This window comes from Orcinus orca, chromosome 5, assembly GCF_937001465.1.
Source record: "Orcinus orca chromosome 5, mOrcOrc1.1, whole genome shotgun sequence".
NCBI lineage: Eukaryota > Metazoa > Chordata > Mammalia > Artiodactyla > Delphinidae > Orcinus > Orcinus orca.
In genome coordinates this window covers 2,076,603-2,098,667 of record NC_064563.1, presented here as the reverse complement: position 1 = coordinate 2,098,667, position 22,065 = coordinate 2,076,603, and the positions used below count along the sequence as shown (strand labels likewise).

General features: G+C 50.9%; 2 protein-coding genes across 2 annotated transcripts; both read right to left on the bottom strand.

Moving 5' to 3' along the window:
• Positions 1-6,507: 6,507 nt before the first annotated feature.
• On the bottom strand, positions 6,508-11,745 carry LOC125964503 (double homeobox protein 4-like protein 4). Its single transcript, XM_049710247.1, has 5 exons — positions 11,703-11,745; positions 9,816-9,970; positions 8,286-8,406; positions 7,724-7,878; positions 6,508-7,197 (listed from the first exon to the last, which is right to left on the bottom strand). The coding sequence occupies exons 1-5, from the start codon at positions 11,743-11,745 to the stop codon at positions 6,508-6,510; spliced, it is 1,164 nt and encodes a 387-aa protein (XP_049566204.1).
• A 3,173-nt stretch (positions 11,746-14,918) lies between these two features.
• Positions 14,919-20,156, bottom strand: LOC125964502 (double homeobox protein 4-like protein 4). Its single transcript, XM_049710246.1, has 5 exons — positions 20,114-20,156; positions 18,227-18,381; positions 16,697-16,817; positions 16,135-16,289; positions 14,919-15,608 (listed from the first exon to the last, which is right to left on the bottom strand). Exons 1-5 carry the CDS (start codon positions 20,154-20,156, stop codon positions 14,919-14,921), a joined length of 1,164 nt encoding a protein of 387 aa, XP_049566203.1.
• Between the last annotated feature and the right edge of the window lie 1,909 nt (positions 20,157-22,065).

The following is a 22,065-nucleotide window of genomic DNA, read 5'->3' as shown; positions in this document are numbered from 1 at the left end:
AGAACAAACGCACAAACGCGCCAGCCAGCCGGCCGGCCGGCCAGCCGGCCAGCAACAAGCCGACTGATGGAGACCCAGTATGGCCCGTCTGCCCCCAGTGGAAATATTTACGATAGTAAGGGACTGAAGTCTCACTAGCATGTAGAATGTAGACTCCGGCTTTTACCTCTGAAGAAGTGCACCAGATTCCAGAATACACAATCTGTGTCCGTGAAAATAATGCTTCCTCTTCGAGTCACCTTACTGGTGTCCAGAGTAATGACTTGTGACACAGGAGGAGACAATGCTTGCTTTCCCACAGTCAGAATGGGATGGATAGCTAACTCTCTCTGTCTCTCTCCCCCGCCCCAGCCGTTCTCATCAAAACTACCATTTTCTCTGTGGGTCTTTTGGTCTCTGTCTACGATTCTCCACATCTACCTGTTGACGTCTGTCTCTGTTGCGACCCCCCCGGCTGCCCAAGTGACTGCCTGCCTGCCTTCCCCTCTCTCTGTCTCTGTCCCAGGCTCTCAGGCTCAATCTCCTTTCCCTCATTTGGTCTCTTTGCCTCCCGTTTCCCATAGTCCATGCCCGATTCATGTCTCCCTGCCTCTCTTATGTCCCCACAGGCAGTACTGTCTCATAACATGCAATCGTATCCATTAGCAAGTGCCCCCATGAAAACCACTCTTCTCATGCTGCCTGGGAACTACACATTGACACTTACTTCTCAGGGACTACATGCCTCCATCACTTTTAGGTCAGGAGGCTCTTATGTACCCGCTCCCCTTCTTCAGAATATGTGTTCTTGTCTTCAACAGTGAAACATTGTGCATGCTACCTCATTCCCCGAGGCCGAACAGCAGTGTGGACCTGTGCTTGTGTGCGTGTGTGTGTGCATGTCTTTAGACATTTCTGATGGTGGTGCACGGAAAATTGGACACCCTGAGAAAAAGTGTCCGTAGGGAAAGTCAATCAGTCTTCGGTGAAACTATGTAAGGTCGCAGGCACGGTGTTCCTAACTTTGGTGACACCTCTCCAACCTGCCCAGAGAGGGAAGTCTTCAGCACAGCTAGTTCCTCGGAGGCCAGCCATCAAGGTAACATCTCCTTGACACCACCAGGCCTTCCTGCTTCCTTGGCCCCTCGCCCTTTATACTTGACCACACATTTGAATGGACCTCTCGCCACACAGCTCAGTCCAGCCACGTTTTCCAAAGGGAGCCACCTTCTTGCCAAGATTCGAGTTCCTGCTGTCTGGAGCACCCCGAAGAGGAAAGCCCTAGAGTAAGGAGTGCAACTGGAGTGGGGCAACTTGCGTCTGGACATGGACCCCGAGAGGGAAAATGGATCGAGAGACTCGGTTGTACCTGAATTCTGCTTTCTGGAATGTCCAGTTCTCGTGCCAGCCATTCTCTGGTCGTTATCCCGGGGTAGGGGTTCTGTTGAAAGAGTGCTTGCAGGGTGTCCTTCTGACTCAGACTCAGAACAAGCCTCCTCCTTCGCGATGGTCTTGAGAGTCGGCCTGTGGGAGAGAAGAGGGGGAATGTGTCAGGGGAGAATCCATGGAGGTGCAAATCAACGGTGCCGGCCCAGTGCTGGTTCTTGTGCCATGAGAAAAAGCTCTAAGCCAGGGGAAGACTGTGCATTTGGAAAAACCGTGGGTACACCCCGAAAGCCATGCTGAGTGGGACCCTGGGGGCTCAAGCTAAGCTGAGGGTCAAGGCTATGGGGATCTCCTCACCATCGCCAATGATCCACAGGACGCAATGCAAACAGAAGGGGAAAGCCCTAGGAAAACAGGCTACCGTGACCAAAACGGGTGGAAGGATTTTCCACCTGTGGAGGCCTTGGAAAATCTTGATGGCTTCTACCAGATTTACCTCTAACTCTATGCTAACCATAGGAACCTGGCTTCTGAACTATCATTCGCACAGCATATCTGCACTTTCACTATTGGAAAGGAAAGTAGACGAAAGCCAAATGAAGCCAGACAAACACACAAGCCAACCCCCAACACAGAACACACTAGAGGATTGTTTAGAAAACCTATTTTTTTGAGCCATGACCAACGTGCTGCCCTGTCTGATGGCGCCAACCCACCCACACACCCACAACAGCCCAGTACTCCTCAGAAGATGAGTTTCCCTTTTAGTCACCGAGGTCATGGTGACTCGCCCCGTGTGCGTGCTATTCTTTCAGTTGGGCAGTCTGAAGGGCTGCCCCCCACCCCTTTCCTATTTGAGGTTGCGTATTTCTTGTAGCAAGGGAATGGATGGATGTTTGTTTCCTGCATTCTAAGGGGGGAGCCGGGTGTGATGGCCAGGGAGGGTGTGGTTTCAGGCACGTCCGGCACACCCTTGAGATCTTGAGTTTCCTGAAATCTCTCCAACTCTAGGTCAATGCCAACCCTTCTGCAAGGGCTACCTGCCCTAGCAGCTGGCAGCTGGTGACGTAGGGTCGTCTCCAGGTCTCCCTCTGGAAGGATTCAAGACAAGGCAAGGGTTTCAGATCCCCAACGGGGACTCCTTTTTAAAGCGCCCTTCCTTCCTGCCAGCTCCAAGGAACATATTTGGAAAGCACTCAAGGAACGGACTTGTCACACTGCAGATTTTGGCTTTCCAGAGACTCCTGCAGTGCCTACCTTGGAGTCTAATGAAAGACAGTTTGAGTGCTCCTGGAATCTCTGTTTCCCAGGTTCTAGCTTTCAGTTGTGCTCAAAGAAAATCTCTCTTTGTCTCCTAATCTTAACACATACTGGATGTGGATTATTTCCATGGACACCGTGGAAGTTAACCAGTTCAAATGGAACACGCAACATAACAGAGCAAATCCGCAACAACAGCAAGAATAGAACATGCAAAACAAATTCAAAATCCCAAACACTGTCAACTGGAAAAGAGTGTCAGTTTAGTTGGGAACGTTATCAAATACTCGTGTTCCGTTCACTGCAACCACAGGCTGGGATTTTTAGTAGAGAAGCCATTGTCAGGCAACAGGGCTACCAACTTCCATGTGGATTTCTAGAAGGAAAACAAATGAAGCAGCAAACCAGAAATATGTACGTGAAATGCCCAAACCAAGGTGCATTCTTTTGCCCAAGTGATTCCAGAAACATGTCCCAGCATATCAGAGCATGCCATTTGGTGGTCATTGGGAAACTTCAATCTTCGTGGTGATCAACCCTTGGGTCGGGGAGGTGCATGAGTGTATTTGGATGATCCCACCACAGAGCCCAGATGCTGAGGGCAACGTACCTCTGGAGGTGCTGTATGTGCCGGATGAGCTGGACGAATCCATGGTGGGAGACCCACAGGGATGGCACGGAAACTGCTGGCCAACTGTTCAGTTCTCAGAAGCTCAGGGTTTATAATGGATGAGGATGCCACGCCCCTATTTATGTAAATAGCCACAGATGGTGCGGAACCCTTCCTTGCCAATTGAGAACCTGGAAGGAATCCCGAGAGGCAAGTGGGCGTTGGAATGGAAGGCCTGTTCGGAGGCTCCCAGGTCCCTTTGAAGCTGCCGCCCTCATCATCCTTTTCCAGAATGCTTGGGGTCCAGTGCTCTCTCCTTTTCACACCTTTCCACATTCCACACATACTTTCTGTCTCCGTGGAATTCCCCACCTCTGAGTCCTTCATGCTTAAGTGTGTCACTGTACTTTCCCAAATGGAGAGAGAACCTAGAGCCTAGTTTGCGTCGAGTACGTTTCCCACTTCCCTCATCACCACCAGGACATCATTGCCTCACACTCCTAAAGCATTTCCTTGGCTGGGGTTTGAGTTCCCGATAATTCACATACTAAGCTTGAGTGCTTATCTAGTGTCTACCCATGGTCCTCAGCTGTTTGGGACTTTTTCAGAGGTACTCTGAAACCCACCCCGTTGCTCACATGCCATGGAGAGACCAGAGAAAGGGGCATGCCACACGTGTATGGTTCACAAGGAAAGGAACTTATTTTCAGTGCTTATCCTTGGCGTACAAAAGACAGAGTCGGTTTCACATTCAGTGGTCAACTGACATCTGTACCAAGAAGAAGAAGTAGAAGAAGGAGAAGGAGAAGAGGAAGGGGAAGGGGAAGGGGAAGGGGAAGGAGAGGGATATGTAGCACGTTACATGATGGATGATGACACAGCTGAGTTTGAAAGGAAAACTTTGGATTCCAAGTACAGCCATCCCAACATTTTCGGTGCATTTGGGCTGCAGAGAATAGAAAAATTTAAAACAAACCAACAAAAAAACCCCACCCAGAAATACAGAAACATGCCAAATGTGTTCTTTTGCCACCATGCTTCTTTTGCCACCACGTGGATTAACATGAGGATAGTGAGCTTATTCAGAAACAGTTGGCAATCAGAGTAATTACACCAGCATTTCGTGAAAACGTGGCTGGTGTGTGTGTGTGTGTGTGTGTGTGTGTGTGTGTGTGTGTGTGTGTGTGTGTGTGTGTGTGTGTGTGTAGGGGTGTTAGTGTGATCCGTGTGTTTGATTTTCTGTACCCACTAAGGTCGGTTGTCAGGTGGTACCCTTGGACGGATGTCACCGGGACCAGTAGGTTTCTGCAAGTCCCAGGGGGCCCAGGAGGATGTCCTGAGGAGGTGCATGTCCTAGTCCCTTGTCCTGAAGTGCCAGAGATCAGAGGGAGGCATGACCATCTTGTTGGATCAGGGGGGGTTTTCCCGAGTAGTTGGAAGTTTTGGCTGAGAAAATTAATCACTGAAACATGGGATTTGCTGGCTTCTCCCAGAAGGCACTGCCTGCCAGACCTGGATCACCTCCCTCCTGGACAATCCAGGTGGGATAAGCTTGCTTGGGGGAGCAGAAGCTGTGATCTGCATGGCAGCCAGGGAATCCTGAGAGCCCGCAGGTGTGTTTATGCACAGTGCACCGGTGGCCTCCCTGTGGAGGTACCGCTGCCTGTCCCTGGGCTCCGAGGTTTCTCTGGAGCGGCCAGCATTGGACAACCAAGATGGTAAAGCCACAGCTCCTAGCTCTAGGAAGAGCCTGTGCAAGTCCTTCCACCCACAAGCATCTCAGTGTTTCCCGGAACACTGTGACCCAGTGTTCCCCCCACCCTCTTGACAGCACCAACTCTTCCATAAGCTGTCTCTTTCCACATCTCCAATCCTACTTGTCCTCAGGCTACCGTGGCTAGATTCTTTTCCCAGAAGGCCTATGCCAACTGTGTGGCTCTTGAAAAATGATGTTCCATTTCTGCCCAGTGAAAAGAAGGAGAGAGAGGGAGAGAGAAAGTGAAAGAGAAAGAGAGAGAGAAAGTGAGGGAGAGAGAGAGAGGGAGAGAGAGAAAGTGAAAGAGAAAGAGAGAGAGAAAGTGAGGGAGAGAGAGAGAGGGAGAGAGAGCGAGAGAGCGCTGTATATAGCTCTAGAACTCTGGACAAATGGGAGCCTAAGACAGGGGAGTGACTGGGAGGGAGTTGAGGACTAGATGTATCTGCAGAGATATGCACACAATAGAGCTAGAGACCCGGATGCAGTTGTATCCAGAGACTCAGATACATTGTTGTTTACACATTAGATTATTTTAATACTTCATGCCACTGACACTCCCATGCTGGACATGGGGCACACGGATTGAGCCAGTGGAGAATCACTCAACACAGAGTGTACGAGGCACATGTGTTGGAAAATATTTTTGAAAGAAGCAGTGGAAGGGATCATCTGCCATGACGTAACAATGCCACAGGCATTTGGTTTTTCAGTTCATTTGTGCATCACTTTAGTTATAACTTGGCTTATATTTTGAGAGGTGTGTGCCTGTAGTGTGTAGCCGTGGACAGATAATGAGCCAGAGAGAGAGAGAGAGACAGAGAGAGAGAGAGAGAGAGAAAGAGAGATGGAGAGAGATGATTTGTGTGCATAATACATTGGGCACATTTGTTACTATGAACCCTGGCAATGAAAGTGTTTGCATAGTTCTGTCCTTGTGTGCAAAGGCAATGCCCTCGAGGAACCCTTCCATACCATGCACCCAGAAAGCAAGTGAATGTTGTCACTGAGAGACTGTTTTCGTGATTCCACTAGGGTGTGTTTGTGGCTACAAGCTACGGGACTAGACAGGGGTATCTGGACCGCCTTCCATGCTGTCCCAGGTCATGGGAGGGATTTCACCTCTCTGAGGAAACACGGGAGAAATCAAAGTGACAAAATCACAACCAAGAACTTGAACTGAGTGCCAAGATTTATTGATTGGATCAATGGAATGTCACATACAACGGGGAAATCCAGTTCAGCATTGGGTCCTCCTCTTTCTCATTGGAAGGTTTGAATTCCTTGAGGCTTCAGAGAGGGTGTCCCTCTTGGTGTGCAAGCTTTGTGACAGTCCGTGTGGAGCATGGCATCCCTCCTGGGCACAACGCAGTTGCTGTCGACAGTCAACTTGCCTTGTTCTCCCTGCCAGACACTATCATGAGCGTTGCTTGTTCCTTCTTCTTTCTCTCCCCCATGGCTCTGCCTCCCAGGAAAGGAGGCTTGAAAGGGGCTCGGGGCAAGGCCTTCCTTCCTGCCCCTAAACCTGTGGCACTGGGGAGCCTGGCAGTATGTCAAGCAGGGCGTTGAATTCTTCCTCGCTAAGGGGGGCTTCCAAGGTTGCTGCAAGTTCCTCTTCCTCTGTGTCCACATTCAGAAAAGGGCCTGCCTTGTCCAGAATGTCCACGTCTGACAAGAGTTCATCCAGGAGGCTTGAGGAGCCTGTAAGGGCTGAGCGCTGGGGCTGTTGCTCCAGCTGGGGAGATGTCTCTTCACCTGAGCTTGCCTGCTGCTGCCAGAAGTGTGTCTCTGGTGGTGCAGGTGGCCAGATGGCCCCCTGGGCAGGCTGCCCACTGGCGATGAGAGCATGTGACCGTTCGCCCCACGGAACTGTGGCCAGAAGAGGCTGTGGGTTCTGGCATCTCTGAAGGGCTGCCAGGCTGGGCTGGAGCATGATGAACATCAACGGCTGGCCCACACAGCACCCATAGGAAGCCTCTGGCACAAGAAAGGAGGGGGAGAAAACAGGAGTGGCCGCAGCAAAGGATTGCATGCTATCAGGTGCATGAGAGGGAGGATAACGATGAGAGCTTCTATGGACAGTTGGCAGGGTGTTTTGGTCCGACAGGGCAGTCACAGCTGATGTGGCATCAGGGCCTTTGGCTAAGGCATTCACAGGCCCACTAGCGCTCTGCTTTGGGTGCCGAGCTCTTCGGTTCTGGAACCATATCTAGGGAACCATATGGGGAGACAGGAGCATTAGCAGTGTGACAATCCAGATCGACTTGCCACCGCCTCATTCCCGGCCTGCCCCAGCCCGCCCCACCCTGCCCTGCCCTGACCTGACATGCCCTCCAATCTGTCAGACCCATGGCAAGTACTGTTGGGCCTCACCTAAGGGCCATTTTTCCTATAGAGCTTTCACCTTGGCTCTTGAAAATGCGGGAGGACGTCAGGGCAACACAGGACTCACACCACTCTCTGCACCCCTCCCCACCCCTGTCTTTGAGGAGAGCTGGCATTGACCAGCTACAAACTCAGGCCCCTCCCTGGCTGCCCAGGACTTCCATTGCCCTGTCCTCTTCTGGAAATGGATGCCTTCAGATCAGCCCCCGTAGCGTATTCGTAAGACGAAGGGAACGTCCTCCCAATCCCCCGTCTCCAAGCCTACATATATCCAGCAACAACCCGTCGCAAGGGTTAACACTCCTTTCTCGTGGGAGAAGCCAAGTTCCACCCACTGGTGGAGAACTTACCTGGATTCGAGGTTCGGGAATTCCTGTCTGGTGAGCCAATTCTTCCCTGGCAGCAATAGATGGAAATCGATCCCTCTCAAAGGCTTGCACAAGGACCCTTGTTTGAGAAGGAGAGATGAAAGTCCTCTTTCGCCTGGCCTCTCTTCCCATGCTTCCTAAAGAAGAACACACAGAGAAGAGAGGACATTCAGGCCAATTTCAGCACATTCACAGCAGATCCAGTGTGTGGTATGTAGGAAGCGGTATGTCATAGATCAAGATCGATACATCGATACACCTTACTCAGTGTTATGTGAAAAGGCCCCATGTGATGGAAGAAGGCATTTCTGCATGTCCGGGCAGGATCTGGACCCAAAGATTCCAAGCCTTCCTGGGCATGCATCTCCCCACCCTCCAAGAGGGGCATGATGCTCCTGGGTGGAACAGGAATGGGGCAAGAACCCAAGATATCATGGTTTCCTCTCTGAAGCGTTCTTGGCCTCCCATGGTCATCCACGTTCATAGATGATTCTGTCTCAAGGAGATGCTCTGGGGAAATGCCTATGGAATGCCGGGTACTTACCTCGAGTCAAAGCCTCAGGTGGTGGGGGCCGCAGCGGCTGTGACTGCCCTCCTTTGAAGGCATTCTCCGACAGCAATCGGCTCTGCTTTACGCGTCTTCTTCGTTGGTTTTGAAACCAAACCTGGGTACAAAGAAAGAGAGCCTTGTCTTTCAATGCTTATGCACGTACTTCCAAGATCTATTGCAGGGATGCACCATAGAACAAACGCACAAACGCACCAGCCAGCCGGCCAGCAACAAGCCGACTGATGGAGACCCAGTATGGCCCGTCTGCCCCCAGTGGAAATATTTACGATTCAAAGGGACTGAAGTCTCACTAGCATGTAGAATGTAGACTCCGGCTTTTACCTCTGAAGAAGTGCACCAGATTCCAGAATACACAACCTGTGTCCGTGAAAATAATCCTTCCTCTTCGAGTCACCTTACTGGTGTCCAGAGTAATGACTTGTGACACAGGAGGAGACAATGCTTGCTTTCCCACAGTCAGAATGGGATGGATAGCTAACTCTCTCTGTCTCTCTCCCCCGCCCCAGCCGTTCTCATCAAAACTACCATTTTCTCTGTGGGTCTTTTGGTCTCTGTCTACGATTCTCCACATCTACCTGTTGACGTCTGTCTCTGTTGCGACCCCCCCGGCTGCCCAAGTGACTGCCTGCCTGCCTTCCCCTCTCTCTGTCTCTGTCCCAGGCTCTCAGGCTCAATCTCCTTTCCCTCATTTGGTCTCTTTGCCTCCCGTTTCCCATAGTCCATGCCCGATTCATGTCTCCCTGCCTCTCTTATGTCCCCACAGGCAGTACTGTCTCATAACATGCAATCGTATCCATTAGCAAGTGCCCCCATGAAAACCACTCTTCTCATGCTGCCTGGGAACTACACATTGACACTTACTTCTCAGGGACTACATGCCTCCATCACTTTTAGGTCAGGAGGCTCTTATGTACCCGCTCCCCTTCTTCAGAATATGTGTTCTTGTCTTCAACAGTGAAACATTGTGCATGCTACCTCATTCCCCGAGGCCGAACAGCAGTGTGGACCTGTGCTTGTGTGCGTGTGTGTGTGCATGTCTTTAGACATTTCTGATGGTGGTGCACGGAAAATTGGACACCCTGAGAAAAAGTGTTCGTAGGGAAAGTCAATCAGTCTTCGGCGAAACTATGTAAGGTCACAGGCATGGTGTTCCTAACTTTGGTGACACCTCTCCAACCTGCCCAGAGAGGGAAGTCTTCAGCACAGCTAGTTCCTCGGAGGCCAGCCATCAAGGTAACATCTCCTTGACACCACCAGGCCTTCCTGCTTCCTTGGCCCCTCGCCTTTTATACTTGACCACACATTTGAATGGACCTCTCGCCACACAGCTCAGTCCAGCCACGTTTTCCAAAGGGAGCCACCTTCTTGCCAAGATTCGACTTCCTGCTGTCTGGAGCACCCCAAAGAGGAAAGCCCTAGAGTAAGGAGTGCAACTGGAGTGGGGCAACTTGCGTCTGGACATGGACCCCGAGAGGGAAAATGGATCGAGAGACTCGGTTGTACCTGAATTCTGCTTTCTGGAATGTCCAGTTCTCGTGCCAGCCATTCTCTGGTCGTTATCCCGGGGTAGGGGTTCTGTTGAAAGAGTGCTTGCAGGGTGTCCTTCTGACTCAGACTCAGAGCAAGCCTCCTCCTTCGCGATGGTCTTGAGAGTCGGCCTGTGGGAGAGAAGAGGGGGAATGTGTCAGGGGAGAATCCATGGAGGTGCAAATCAACGGTGCCGGCCCAGTGCTGGTTCTTGTGCCATGAGAAAAAGCTCTAAGCCACGGGAAGACTGTGCATTTGGAAAAACTGTGGGTGCACCCCGAAAGCCATGCTGAGTGGGACCCTGGGGGCTCAAGCTAAGCTGAGGGTCAAGGCTATGGGGATCTCCTCACCATCGCCAATGATCCACAGGACGCAATGCAAACAGAAGGGGAAAGCCCTAGGAAAACAGGCTACCGTGACCAAAACGGGTGGAAGGATTTTCCACCTGTGGAGGCCTTGGAAAATCTTGATGGCTTCTACCAGATTTACCTCTAACTCTATGCTAACCATAGGAACCTGGCTTCTGAACTATCATTCGCACAGCATATCTGCACTTTCACTATTGGAAAGGAAAGTAGACGAAAGCCAAATGAAGCCAGACAAACACACAAGCCAACCCCCAACACAGAACACACTAGAGGATTTTTTAGAAAACCTATTTTTTTGAGCCATGACCAACGTGCTGCCCTGTCTGATGGTGCCAACCCACCCACACACCCACAACAGCCCAGTACTCCTCAGAAGATGAGTTTCCCTTTTAGTCACCGAGGTCATGGTGACTCGCCCCGTGTGCGTGCTATTCTTTCAGTTGGGCAGTCTGAAGGGCTGCCCCCCACCCCTTTCCTATTTGAGGTTGCGTATTTCTTGTAGCAAGGGAATGGATGGGTGTTTGTTTCCTGCATTCTAAGGGGGGAGCCGGGTGTGATGGCCGGGGAGGGTGTGGTTTCAGGCACGTCCGGCACACCCTTGAGATCTTGAGTTTCCTGAAATCTCTCCAACTCTAGGTCAATGCCAACCCTTCTGCAAGGGCTACCTGCCCTAGCAGCTGGCAGCTGGTGACGTAGGGTCGTCTCCAGGTCTCCCTCTGGAAGGATTCAAGACAAGGCAAGGGTTTCAGATCCCCAACGGGGACTCCTTTTTAAAGCGCCCTTCCTTCCTGCCAGCTCCAAGGAACATATTTGGAAAGCACTCAAGGAACGGACTTGTCACACTGCAGATTTTGGCTTTCCAGAGACTCCTGCAGTGCCTACCTTGGAGTCTAATGAAAGACAGTTTGAGTGCTCCTGGAATCTCTGTTTCCCTGGTTCTAGCTTTCAGTTGTGCTCAAAGAAAATCTCTCTTTGTCTCCTAATCTTAACACATACTGGATGTGGATTATTTCCATGGACACCGTGGAAGTTAACCAGTTCAAATGGAACACGCAACATAACAGAGCAAATCCGCAACAACAGCAAGAATAGAACATGCGAAACAAATTCAAAATCCCAAACACTGTCAACTGGAAAATAGTGTCAGTTTAGTTGGGAACGTTATCAAATACTCGTGTTCCATTCACTGCAACCACAGGCTGGGATTTTTAGTAGAGAAGCCATTGTCAGGCAACAGGGCTACCAACTTCCATGTGGATTTCTAGAAGGAAAACAAATGAAGCAGCAAACCAGAAATATGTACGTGAAATGCCCAAACCAAGGTGCATTCTTTTGCCCAAGTGATTCCAGAAACATGGCCCAGCATATCAGTGCATGCCATTTGGTGGTCATTGGGAAACTTCAATCTTCGTGGTGATCAACCCTTGGGTCAGGGAGGTGCATGAGTGTATTTGGATGATCCAACCGCAGAGCCCAGATGCTGAGGGCAACGTACCTCTGGAGTTGCTGTATGTGCCGGATGAGCTGGACGAATCCATGGTGGGAGACCCACAGGGATGGCACGGAAAGTGCTGGCCAACTGTTCAGTTCTCAGAAGCTCAGGGTCTATAATAGATGAGGATGCCACGCCCCTATTTATGTAAATAGCGACAGATGGTGCTGAACCCTTCCTTGCCAATTGAGAACCTGGAAGGAATCCCGAGAGGCAAGTGGGCGTTGGAATGGAAGGCCTGTTCGGAGGCTCCCAGGTCCCTTTGAAGCTGCCGCCCTCGTCATCCTTTTCCAGAATGCTTGGGGTCCAGTGCTCTCTCCTTTTCACACCTTTCCACATTCCACACATACTTTCTGTCTCCGTGGAATTCCCCACCTCTGAGTCCTTCACGCTTAAGTGTGTCACTGTACTTTCCCAAATGGAGAGAGAACCTAGAGCCTAGTTTGCGTCGAGTACGTTTCCCACTTCCCTCATCACCACCAGGACATCATTGCCTCACACTCCTAAAGCATTTCCTTGGCTGGGATTTGAGTTCCCGATAATTCACATACTAAGCTTGAGTGCTTATCTAGTGTCTACCCATGGTCCTCAGCTGTTTGGGACTTTTTCAGAGGTACTCTGAAACCCATCCCGTTGCTCACATGCCATGGAGAGACCAGAGAAAGGGGCATGCCACACGTGTATGGTTCACAAGGAAAGGAACTTATTTTCAGTGCTTATCCTTGGCGTACAAAAGACAGAGTCGGTTTCACATTCAGTGGTCAACTGACATCTGTACCAAGAAGAAGAAGTAGAAGAAGGAGAAGGAGAAGAGGAAGGGGAAGGGGAAGGGGAAGGGGAAGGGGAAGGGGAAGGAGAGGGATATGTAGCACGTTACATGATGGATGATGACACAGCTGAGTTTGAAAGGAAAGCTTTGGATTCCAAGTACAGCCATCCCAACATTTTCAGTGCATTTGGGCTGCAGAGAATAGAAAAACTTAAAACAAACCAACAAAAAAACCCCACCCAGAAATACAGAAACATGCCAAATGTGTTCTTTTGCCACCATGCTTCTTTTGCCACCACGTGGATTAACATGAGGATAGTGAGCTTATTCAGAAACAGTTGGCAATCAGAGTAATTACACCAGCATTTCGTGAAAACATGGCTGGTGTGTGTGTGTGTGTGTGTGTGTGTGTGTGTGTGTGTTTGTATGTGTGTGTGTGTGTAGGGGTGTTAGTGTGATCCGTGTGTTTGATTTTCTGTACCCACTAAGGTCGGTTGTCTGGTGGTACCCTTGGACGGATGTCACCGGGACCAGTAGGTGTCTGCAAGTCCCAGGGGGCCCAGGAGGATGTCCTGAGGAGGTGTATGTCCTAGTCCCTTGTCCTGAAGTGCCAGAGATCAGAGGGAGGCATGACCATCTTGTTGGATCAGGGGGGGTTTTCCCGAGTAGTTGGAAGTTTTGGCTGAGAAAATTAATCACTGAAACATGGGATTTGCTGGCTTCTCCCAGAAGGCACTGCCTGCCAGACCTGGATCACCTCCCTCCTGGACAATCCAGGTGGGATAAGCTTGCTTGGGGGAGCAGAAGCTGTGATCTGCATGGCAGCCAGGGAATCCTGAGAGCCCGCAGGTGTGTTTATGCACAGTGCACCGGTGGCCTCCCTGTGGAGGTATCGCTGCCTGTCCCTGGGCTCCGAGGTTTCTCTGGAGCGGCCAGCATTGGACAACCAAGATGGTAAAGCCACAGCTCCTAGCTCTAGGAAGAGCCTGTGCAAGTCCTTCCACCCACAAGCATCTCAGTGTTTCCCGGAACACTGTGACCCAGTGTTCCCCCCACCCTCTTGACAGCACCAACTCTTCCATAAGCTGTCTCTTTCCACATCTCCAATCCTACTTGTCCTGAGGCTACCGTGGCCAGATTCTTTTCCCAGAAGGCCTATGCCACCTGTGTGGCTCTTGAAAATGATGTTCCATTTCTGCCCAGTGAAAAGAAGGAGAGAGAGGGAGAGAGAAAGTGAAAGAGAAAGAGAGAGAGAAAGTGAGGGAGAGAGAGAGAGGGAGAGAGAGCGAGAGAGCGCTGTATATAGCTCTAGAACTCTGGACAAATGGGAGCCTAAGACAGGGGAGTGACTGGGAGGGAGTTGAGGACTAGATGTATCTGCAGAGATATGCACACAATAGAGCTAGAGACCCGGATGCAGTTGTATCCAGAGACTCAGATACATTGTTGTTTACACATTAGATTATTTTAATACTTCGTGCCACTGACACTCCCATGCTGGACATGGGCACACGGATTGAGCCAGTGGAGAATCACTCAACACAGAGTGTACGAGGCACATGTGTTGGAAAATATTTTTGAAAGAAGCAGTGGAAGGGATCATCTGCCATGACGTAACAATGCCACAGGCATTTGGTTTTTCAGTTCATTTGTGCATCACTTTAGTTATAACTTGGCTTATATTTTGAGAGGTGTGTGCCTGTAGTGTGTAGCCGTGGACAGATAATGAGCCAGAGAGAGAGAGAGAGACAGAGAGAGAGAGAGAGAGAGAAAGAGAGATGGAGAGAGATGATTTGTGTGCATAATACATTGGGCACATTTGTTACTATGAACCCTGGCAATGAAAGTGTTTGCATAGTTCTGTCCTTGTGTGCAAAGGCAATGCCCTCGAGGAACCCTTCCATACCATGCACCCAGAAAGCAAGTGAATGTTGTCACTGAGAGACTGTTTTCGTGATTCCACTAGGGTGTGTTTGTGGCTACAAGCTACGGGACTAGACAGGGGTATCTGGACCGCCTTCCATGCTGTCCCAGGTCATGGGAGGGATTTCACCTCTCTGAGGAAACACGGGAGAAATCAAAGTGACAAAATCACAACCAAGAACTTGAACTGAGTGCCAAGATTTATTGATTGGATCAATGGAATGTCACATACAACGGGGAAATCCAGTTCAGCATTGGGTCCTCCTCTTTCTCATTGGAAGGTTTGAATTCCTTGAGGCTTCAGAGAGGGTGTCCCTCTTGGTGTGCAAGCTTTGTGACAGTCCGTGTGGAGCATGGCATCCCTCCTGGGCACAACGCAGTTGCTGTCGACAGTCAACTTGCCTTGTTCTCCCTGCCAGACACTATCATGAGCGTTGCTTGTTCCTTCTTCTTTCTCTCCCCCATGGCTCTGCCTCCCAGGAAAGGAGGCTTGAAAGGGGCTCGGGGCAAGGCCTTCCTTCCTGCCCCTAAACCTGTGGCACTGGGGAGCCTGGCAGTATGTCAAGCAGGGCGTTGAATTCTTCCTCGCTAAGGGGGGCTTCCAAGGTTGCTGCAAGTTCCTCTTCCTCTGTGTCCACATTCAGAAAAGGGCCTGCCTTGTCCAGAATGTCCACGTCTGACAAGAGTTCATCCAGGAGGCTTGAGGAGCCTGTAAGGGCTGAGCGCTGGGGCTGTTGCTCCAGCTGGGGAGATGTCTCTTCACCTGAGCTTGCCTGCTGCTGCCAGAAGTGTGTCTCTGGTGGTGCAGGTGGCCAGATGGCCCCCTGGGCAGGCTGCCCACTGGCGATGAGAGCATGTGACCGTTCGCCCCACGGAACTGTGGCCAGAAGAGGCTGTGGGTTCTGGCATCTCTGAAGGGCTGCCAGGCTGGGCTGGAGCATGATGAACATCAACGGCTGGCCCACACAGCACCCATAGGAAGCCTCTGGCACAAGAAAGGAGGGGGAGAAAACAGGAGTGGCCGCAGCAAAGGATTGCATGCTATCAGGTGCATGAGAGGGAGGATAACGATGAGAGCTTCTATGGACAGTTGGCAGGGTGTTTTGGTCCGACAGGGCAGTCACAGCTGATGTGGCATCAGGGCCTTTGGCTAAGGCATTCACAGGCCCACTAGCGCTCTGCTTTGGGTGCCGAGCTCTTCGGTTCTGGAACCATATCTAGGGAACCATATGGGGAGACAGGAGCATTAGCAGTGTGACAATCCAGATCGACTTGCCACCGCCTCATTCCCGGCCTGCCCCAGCCCGCCCCACCCTGCCCTGCCCTGACCTGACATGCCCTCCAATCTGTCAGACCCATGGCAAGTACTGTTGGGCCTCACCTAAGGGCCATTTTTCCTATAGAGCTTTCACCTTGGCTCTTGAAAATGCGGGAGGACGTCAGGGCAACACAGGACTCACACCACTCTCTGCACCCCTCCCCACCCCTGTCTTTGAGGAGAGCTGGCATTGACCAGCTACAAACTCAGGCCCCTCCCTGGCTGCCCAGGACTTCCATTGCCCTGTCCTCTTCTGGAAATGGATGCCTTCAGATCAGCCCCCGTAGCGTATTCGTAAGACGAAGGGAACGTCCTCCCAATCCCCCGTCTCCAAGCCTACATATATCCAGCAACAACCCGTCGCAAGGGTTAACACTCCTTTCTCGTGGGAGAAGCCAAGTTCCACCCACTGGTGGAGAACTTACCTGGATTCGAGGTTCGGGAATTCCTGTCTGGTGAGCCAATTCTTCCCTGGCAGCAATAGATGGAAATCGATCCCTCTCAAAGGCTTGCACAAGGGCCCTTGTTTGAGAAGGAGAGATGAAAGTCCTCTTTCGCCTGGCCTCTCTTCCCATGCTTCCTAAAGAAGAACACACAGAGAAGAGAGGACATTCAGGCCAATTTCAGCACATTCACAGCAGATCCAGTGTGTGGTATGTAGGAAGCGGTATGTCATAGATCAAGATCGATACATCGATACACCTTACTCAGTGTTATGTGAAAAGGCCCCATGTGATGGAAGAAGGCATTTCTGCATGTCCGGGCAGGATCTGGACCCAAAGATTCCAAGCCTTCCTGGGCATGCATCTCCCCACCCTCCAAGAGGGGCATGATGCTCCTGGGTGGAACAGGAATGGGGCAAGAACCCAAGATATCATGGTTTCCTCTCTGAAGCGTTCTTGGCCTCCCATGGTCATCCACGTTCATAGATGATTCTGTCTCAAGGAGATGCTCTGGGGAAATGCCTATGGAATGCCGGGTACTTACCTCGAGTCAAAGCCTCAGGTGGTGGGGGCCGCAGCGGCTGTGACTGCCCTCCTTTGAAGGCATTCTCCGACAGCAATCGGCTCTGCTTTACGCGTCTTCTTCGTTGGTTTTGAAACCAAACCTGGGTACAAAGAAAGAGAGCCTTGTCTTTCAATGCTTATGCACGTACTTCCAAGATCTATTGCAGGGATGCACCATAGAACAAACGCACAAACGCACCAGCCAGCCGGCCAGCAACAAGCCGACTGATGGAGACCCAGTATGGCCCGTCTGCCCCCAGTGGAAATATTTACGATTCAAAGGGACTGAAGTCTCACTAGCATGTAGAATGTAGACTCCGGCTTTTACCTCTGAAGAAGTGCACCAGATTCCAGAATACACAACCTGTGTCCGTGAAAATAATCCTTCCTCTTCGAGTCACCTTACTGGTGTCCAGAGTAATGACTTGTGACACAGGAGGAGACAATGCTTGCTTTCCCACAGTCAGAATGGGATGGATAGCTAACTCTCTCTGTCTCTCTCCCCCGCCCCAGCCGTTCTCATCAAAACTACCATTTTCTCTGTGGGTCTTTTGGTCTCTGTCTACGATTCTCCACATCTACCTGTTGACGTCTGTCTCTGTTGCAACCCCCCCGGCTGCCCAAGTGACTGCCTGCCTGCCTTCCCCTCTCTCTGTCTCTGTCCCAGACTCTCAGGCTCAATCTCCTTTCCCTCATTTGGTCTCTTTGCCTCCCGTTTCCCATAGTCCATGCCCGATTCATGTCTCCCTGCCTCTCTTATGTCCCCACAGGCAGTACTGTCTCATAACATGCAATCGTATCCATTAGCAAGTGCCCCCATGAAAACCACTCTTCTCATGCTGCCTGGGAACTACACATTGACACTTACTTCTCAGGGACTACATGCCTCCATCACTTTTAGGTCAGGAGGCTCTTATGTACCCGCTCCCCTTCTTCAGAATATGTGTTCTTGTCTTCAACAGTGAAACATTGTGCATGCTACCTCATTCCCCGAGGCCGAACAGCAGTGTGGACCTGTGCTTGTGTGCGTGTGTGTGTGCATGTCTTTAGACATTTCTGATGGTGGTGCACGGAAAATTGGACACCCTGAGAAAAAGTGTTCGTAGGGAAAGTCAATCAGTCTTCGGCGAAACTATGTAAGGTCACAGGCATGGTGTTCCTAACTTTGGTGACACCTCTCCAACCTGCCCAGAGAGGGAAGTCTTCAGCACAGCTAGTTCCTCGGAGGCCAGCCATCAAGGTAACATCTCCTTGACACCACCAGGCCTTCCTGCTTCCTTGGCCCCTCGCCTTTTATACTTGACCACACATTTGAATGGACCTCTCGCCACACAGCTCAGTCCAGCCACGTTTTCCAAAGGGAGCCACCTTCTTGCCAAGATTCGACTTCCTGCTGTCTGGAGCACCCCAAAGAGGAAAGCCCTAGAGTAAGGAGTGCAACTGGAGTGGGGCAACTTGCGTCTGGACATGGACCCCGAGAGGGAAAATGGATCGAGAGACTCGGTTGTACCTGAATTCTGCTTTCTGGAATGTCCAGTTCTCGTGCCAGCCATTCTCTGGTCGTTATCCCGGGGTAGGGGTTCTGTTGAAAGAGTGCTTGCAGGGTGTCCTTCTGACTCAGACTCAGAGCAAGCCTCCTCCTTCGCGATGGTCTTGAGAGTCGGCCTGTGGGAGAGAAGAGGGGGAATGTGTCAGGGGAGAATCCATGGAGGTGCAAATCAACGGTGCCGGCCCAGTGCTGGTTCTTGTGCCATGAGAAAAAGCTCTAAGCCACGGGAAGACTGTGCATTTGGAAAAACTGTGGGTGCACCCCGAAAGCCATGCTGAGTGGGACCCTGGGGGCTCAAGCTAAGCTGAGGGTCAAGGCTATGGGGATCTCCTCACCATCGCCAATGATCCACAGGACGCAATGCAAACAGAAGGGGAAAGCCCTAGGAAAACAGGCTACCGTGACCAAAACGGGTGGAAGGATTTTCCACCTGTGGAGGCCTTGGAAAATCTTGATGGCTTCTACCAGATTTACCTCTAACTCTATGCTAACCATAGGAACCTGGCTTCTGAACTATCATTCGCACAGCATATCTGCACTTTCACTATTGGAAAGGAAAGTAGACGAAAGCCAAATGAAGCCAGACAAACACACAAGCCAACCCCCAACACAGAACACACTAGAGGATTTTTTAGAAAACCTATTTTTTTGAGCCATGACCAACGTGCTGCCCTGTCTGATGGCGCCAACCCACCCACACACCCACAACAGCCCAGTACTCCTCAGAAGATGAGTTTCCCTTTTAGTCACCGAGGTCATGGTGACTCGCCCCGTGTGCGTGCTATTCTTTCAGTTGGGCAGTCTGAAGGGCTGCCCCCCACCCCTTTCCTATTTGAGGTTGCGTATTTCTTGTAGCAAGGGAATGGATGGGTGTTTGTTTCCTGCATTCTAAGGGGGGAGCCGGGTGTGATGGCCGGGGAGGGTGTGGTTTCAGGCACGTCCGGCACACCCTTGAGATCTTGAGTTTCCTGAAATCTCTCCAACTCTAGGTCAATGCCAACCCTTCTGCAAGGGCTACCTGCCCTAGCAGCTGGCAGCTGGTGACGTAGGGTCGTCTCCAGGTCTCCCTCTGGAAGGATTCAAGACAAGGCAAGGGTTTCAGATCCCCAACGGGGACTCCTTTTTAAAGCGCCCTTCCTTCCTGCCAGCTCCAAGGAACATATTTGGAAAGCACTCAAGGAACGGACTTGTCACACTGCAGATTTTGGCTTTCCAGAGACTCCTGCAGTGCCTACCTTGGAGTCTAATGAAAGACAGTTTGAGTGCTCCTGGAATCTCTGTTTCCCTGGTTCTAGCTTTCAGTTGTGCTCAAAGAAAATCTCTCTTTGTCTCCTAATCTTAACACATACTGGATGTGGATTATTTCCATGGACACCGTGGAAGTTAACCAGTTCAAATGGAACACGCAACATAACAGAGCAAATCCGCAACAACAGCAAGAATAGAACATGCGAAACAAATTCAAAATCCCAAACACTGTCAACTGGAAAATAGTGTCAGTTTAGTTGGGAACGTTATCAAATACTCGTGTTCCATTCACTGCAACCACAGGCTGGGATTTTTAGTAGAGAAGCCATTGTCAGGCAACAGGGCTACCAACTTCCATGTGGATTTCTAGAAGGAAAACAAATGAAGCAGCAAACCAGAAATATGTACGTGAAATGCCCAAACCAAGGTGCATTCTTTTGCCCAAGTGATTCCAGAAACATGGCCCAGCATATCAGTGCATGCCATTTGGTGGTCATTGGGAAACTTCAATCTTCGTGGTGATCAACCCTTGGGTCAGGGAGGTGCATGAGTGTATTTGGATGATCCAACCGCAGAGCCCAGATGCTGAGGGCAACGTACCTCTGGAGTTGCTGTATGTGCCGGATGAGCTGGACGAATCCATGGTGGGAGACCCACAGGGATGGCACGGAAAGTGCTGGCCAACTGTTCAGTTCTCAGAAGCTCAGGGTCTATAATAGATGAGGATGCCACGCCCCTATTTATGTAAATAGCGACAGATGGTGCTGAACCCTTCCTTGCCAATTGAGAACCTGGAAGGAATCCCGAGAGGCAAGTGGGCGTTGGAATGGAAGGCCTGTTCGGAGGCTCCCAGGTCCCTTTGAAGCTGCCGCCCTCGTCATCCTTTTCCAGAATGCTTGGGGTCCAGTGCTCTCTCCTTTTCACACCTTTCCACATTCCACACATACTTTCTGTCTCCGTGGAATTCCCCACCTCTGAGTCCTTCACGCTTAAGTGTGTCACTGTACTTTCCCAAATGGAGAGAGAACCTAGAGCCTAGTTTGCGTCGAGTACGTTTCCCACTTCCCTCATCACCACCAGGACATCATTGCCTCACACTCCTAAAGCATTTCCTTGGCTGGGGTTTGAGTTCCCGATAATTCACATACTAAGCTTGAGTGCTTATCTAGTGTCTACCCATGGTCCTCAGCTGTTTGGGACTTTTTCAGAGGTACTCTGAAACCCATCCCGTTGCTCACATGCCATGGAGAGACCAGAGAAAGGGGCATGCCACACGTGTATGGTTCACAAGGAAAGGAACTTATTTTCAGTGCTTATCCTTGGCGTACAAAAGACAGAGTCGGTTTCACATTCAGTGGTCAACTGACATCTGTACCAAGAAGAAGAAGTAGAAGAAGGAGAAGGAGAAGAGGAAGGGGAAGGGGAAGGGGAAGGGGAAGGGGAAGGGGAAGGAGAGGGATATGTAGCACGTTACATGATGGATGATGACACAGCTGAGTTTGAAAGGAAAGCTTTGGATTCCAAGTACAGCCATCCCAACATTTTCAGTGCATTTGGGCTGCAGAGAATAGAAAAACTTAAAACAAACCAACAAAAAAACCCCACCCAGAAATACAGAAACATGCCAAATGTGTTCTTTTGCCACCATGCTTCTTTTGCCACCACGTGGATTAACATGAGGATAGTGAGCTTATTCAGAAACAGTTGGCAATCAGAGTAATTACACCAGCATTTCGTGAAAACGTGGCTGGTGTGTGTGTGTGTGTGTGTGTGTGTGTGTGTGTTTGTATGTGTGTGTGTGTGTGTGTGTAGGGGTGTTAGTGTGATCCGTGTGTTTGATTTTCTGTACCCACTAAGGTCGGTTGTCTGGTGGTACCCTTGGACGGATGTCACCGGGACCAGTAGGTGTCTGCAAGTCCCAGGGGGCCCAGGAGGATGTCCTGAGGAGGTGTATGTCCTAGTCCCTTGTCCTGAAGTGCCAGAGATCAGAGGGAGGCATGACCATCTTGTTGGATCAGGGGGGGTTTTCCCGAGTAGTTGGAAGTTTTGGCTGAGAAAATTAATCACTGAAACATGGGATTTGCTGGCTTCTCCCAGAAGGCACTGCCTGCCAGACCTGGATCACCTCCCTCCTGGACAATCCAGGTGGGATAAGCTTGCTTGGGGGAGCAGAAGCTGTGATCTGCATGGCAGCCAGGGAATCCTGAGAGCCCGCAGGTGTGTTTATGCACAGTGCACCGGTGGCCTCCCTGTGGAGGTATCGCTGCCTGTCCCTGGGCTCCGAGGTTTCTCTGGAGCGGCCAGCATTGGACAACCAAGATGGTAAAGCCACAGCTCCTAGCTCTAGGAAGAGCCTGTGCAAGTCCTTCCACCCACAAGCATCTCAGTGTTTCCCGGAACACTGTGACCCAGTGTTCCCCCCACCCTCTTGACAGCACCAACTCTTCCATAAGCTGTCTCTTTCCACATCTCCAATCCTACTTGTCCTGAGGCTACCGTGGCCAGATTCTTTTCCCAGAAGGCCTATGCCACCTGTGTGGCTCTTGAAAATG

Excerpts from the sequence above, each read along its gene's own strand:
- LOC125964503 (XM_049710247.1), bottom strand. The coding sequence starts at position 11,745 with ATGGATTCGTCCAGCTCATCCGGCACATACAGCAACTCCAGAG. Across the intron at positions 8,407-9,815 it reads TTCCAGAAAGCAGAATTCAG|GTTTGGTTTCAAAACCAACG; the intron begins GTACAACCGAGT and ends CTTTGTACCCAG. Across the intron at positions 7,198-7,723 it reads TTCCCGAACCTCGAATCCAG|ATATGGTTCCAGAACCGAAG; the intron begins GTAAGTTCTCCA and ends ATGGTTCCCTAG.
- LOC125964502 (XM_049710246.1), bottom strand. The coding sequence starts at position 20,156 with ATGGATTCGTCCAGCTCATCCGGCACATACAGCAACTCCAGAG. Across the intron at positions 18,382-20,113 it reads CACATACAGCAACTCCAGAG|GCCGACTCTCAAGACCATCG; the intron begins GTACGTTGCCCT and ends TCTCTCCCACAG. Across the intron at positions 16,818-18,226 it reads TTCCAGAAAGCAGAATTCAG|GTTTGGTTTCAAAACCAACG; the intron begins GTACAACCGAGT and ends CTTTGTACCCAG.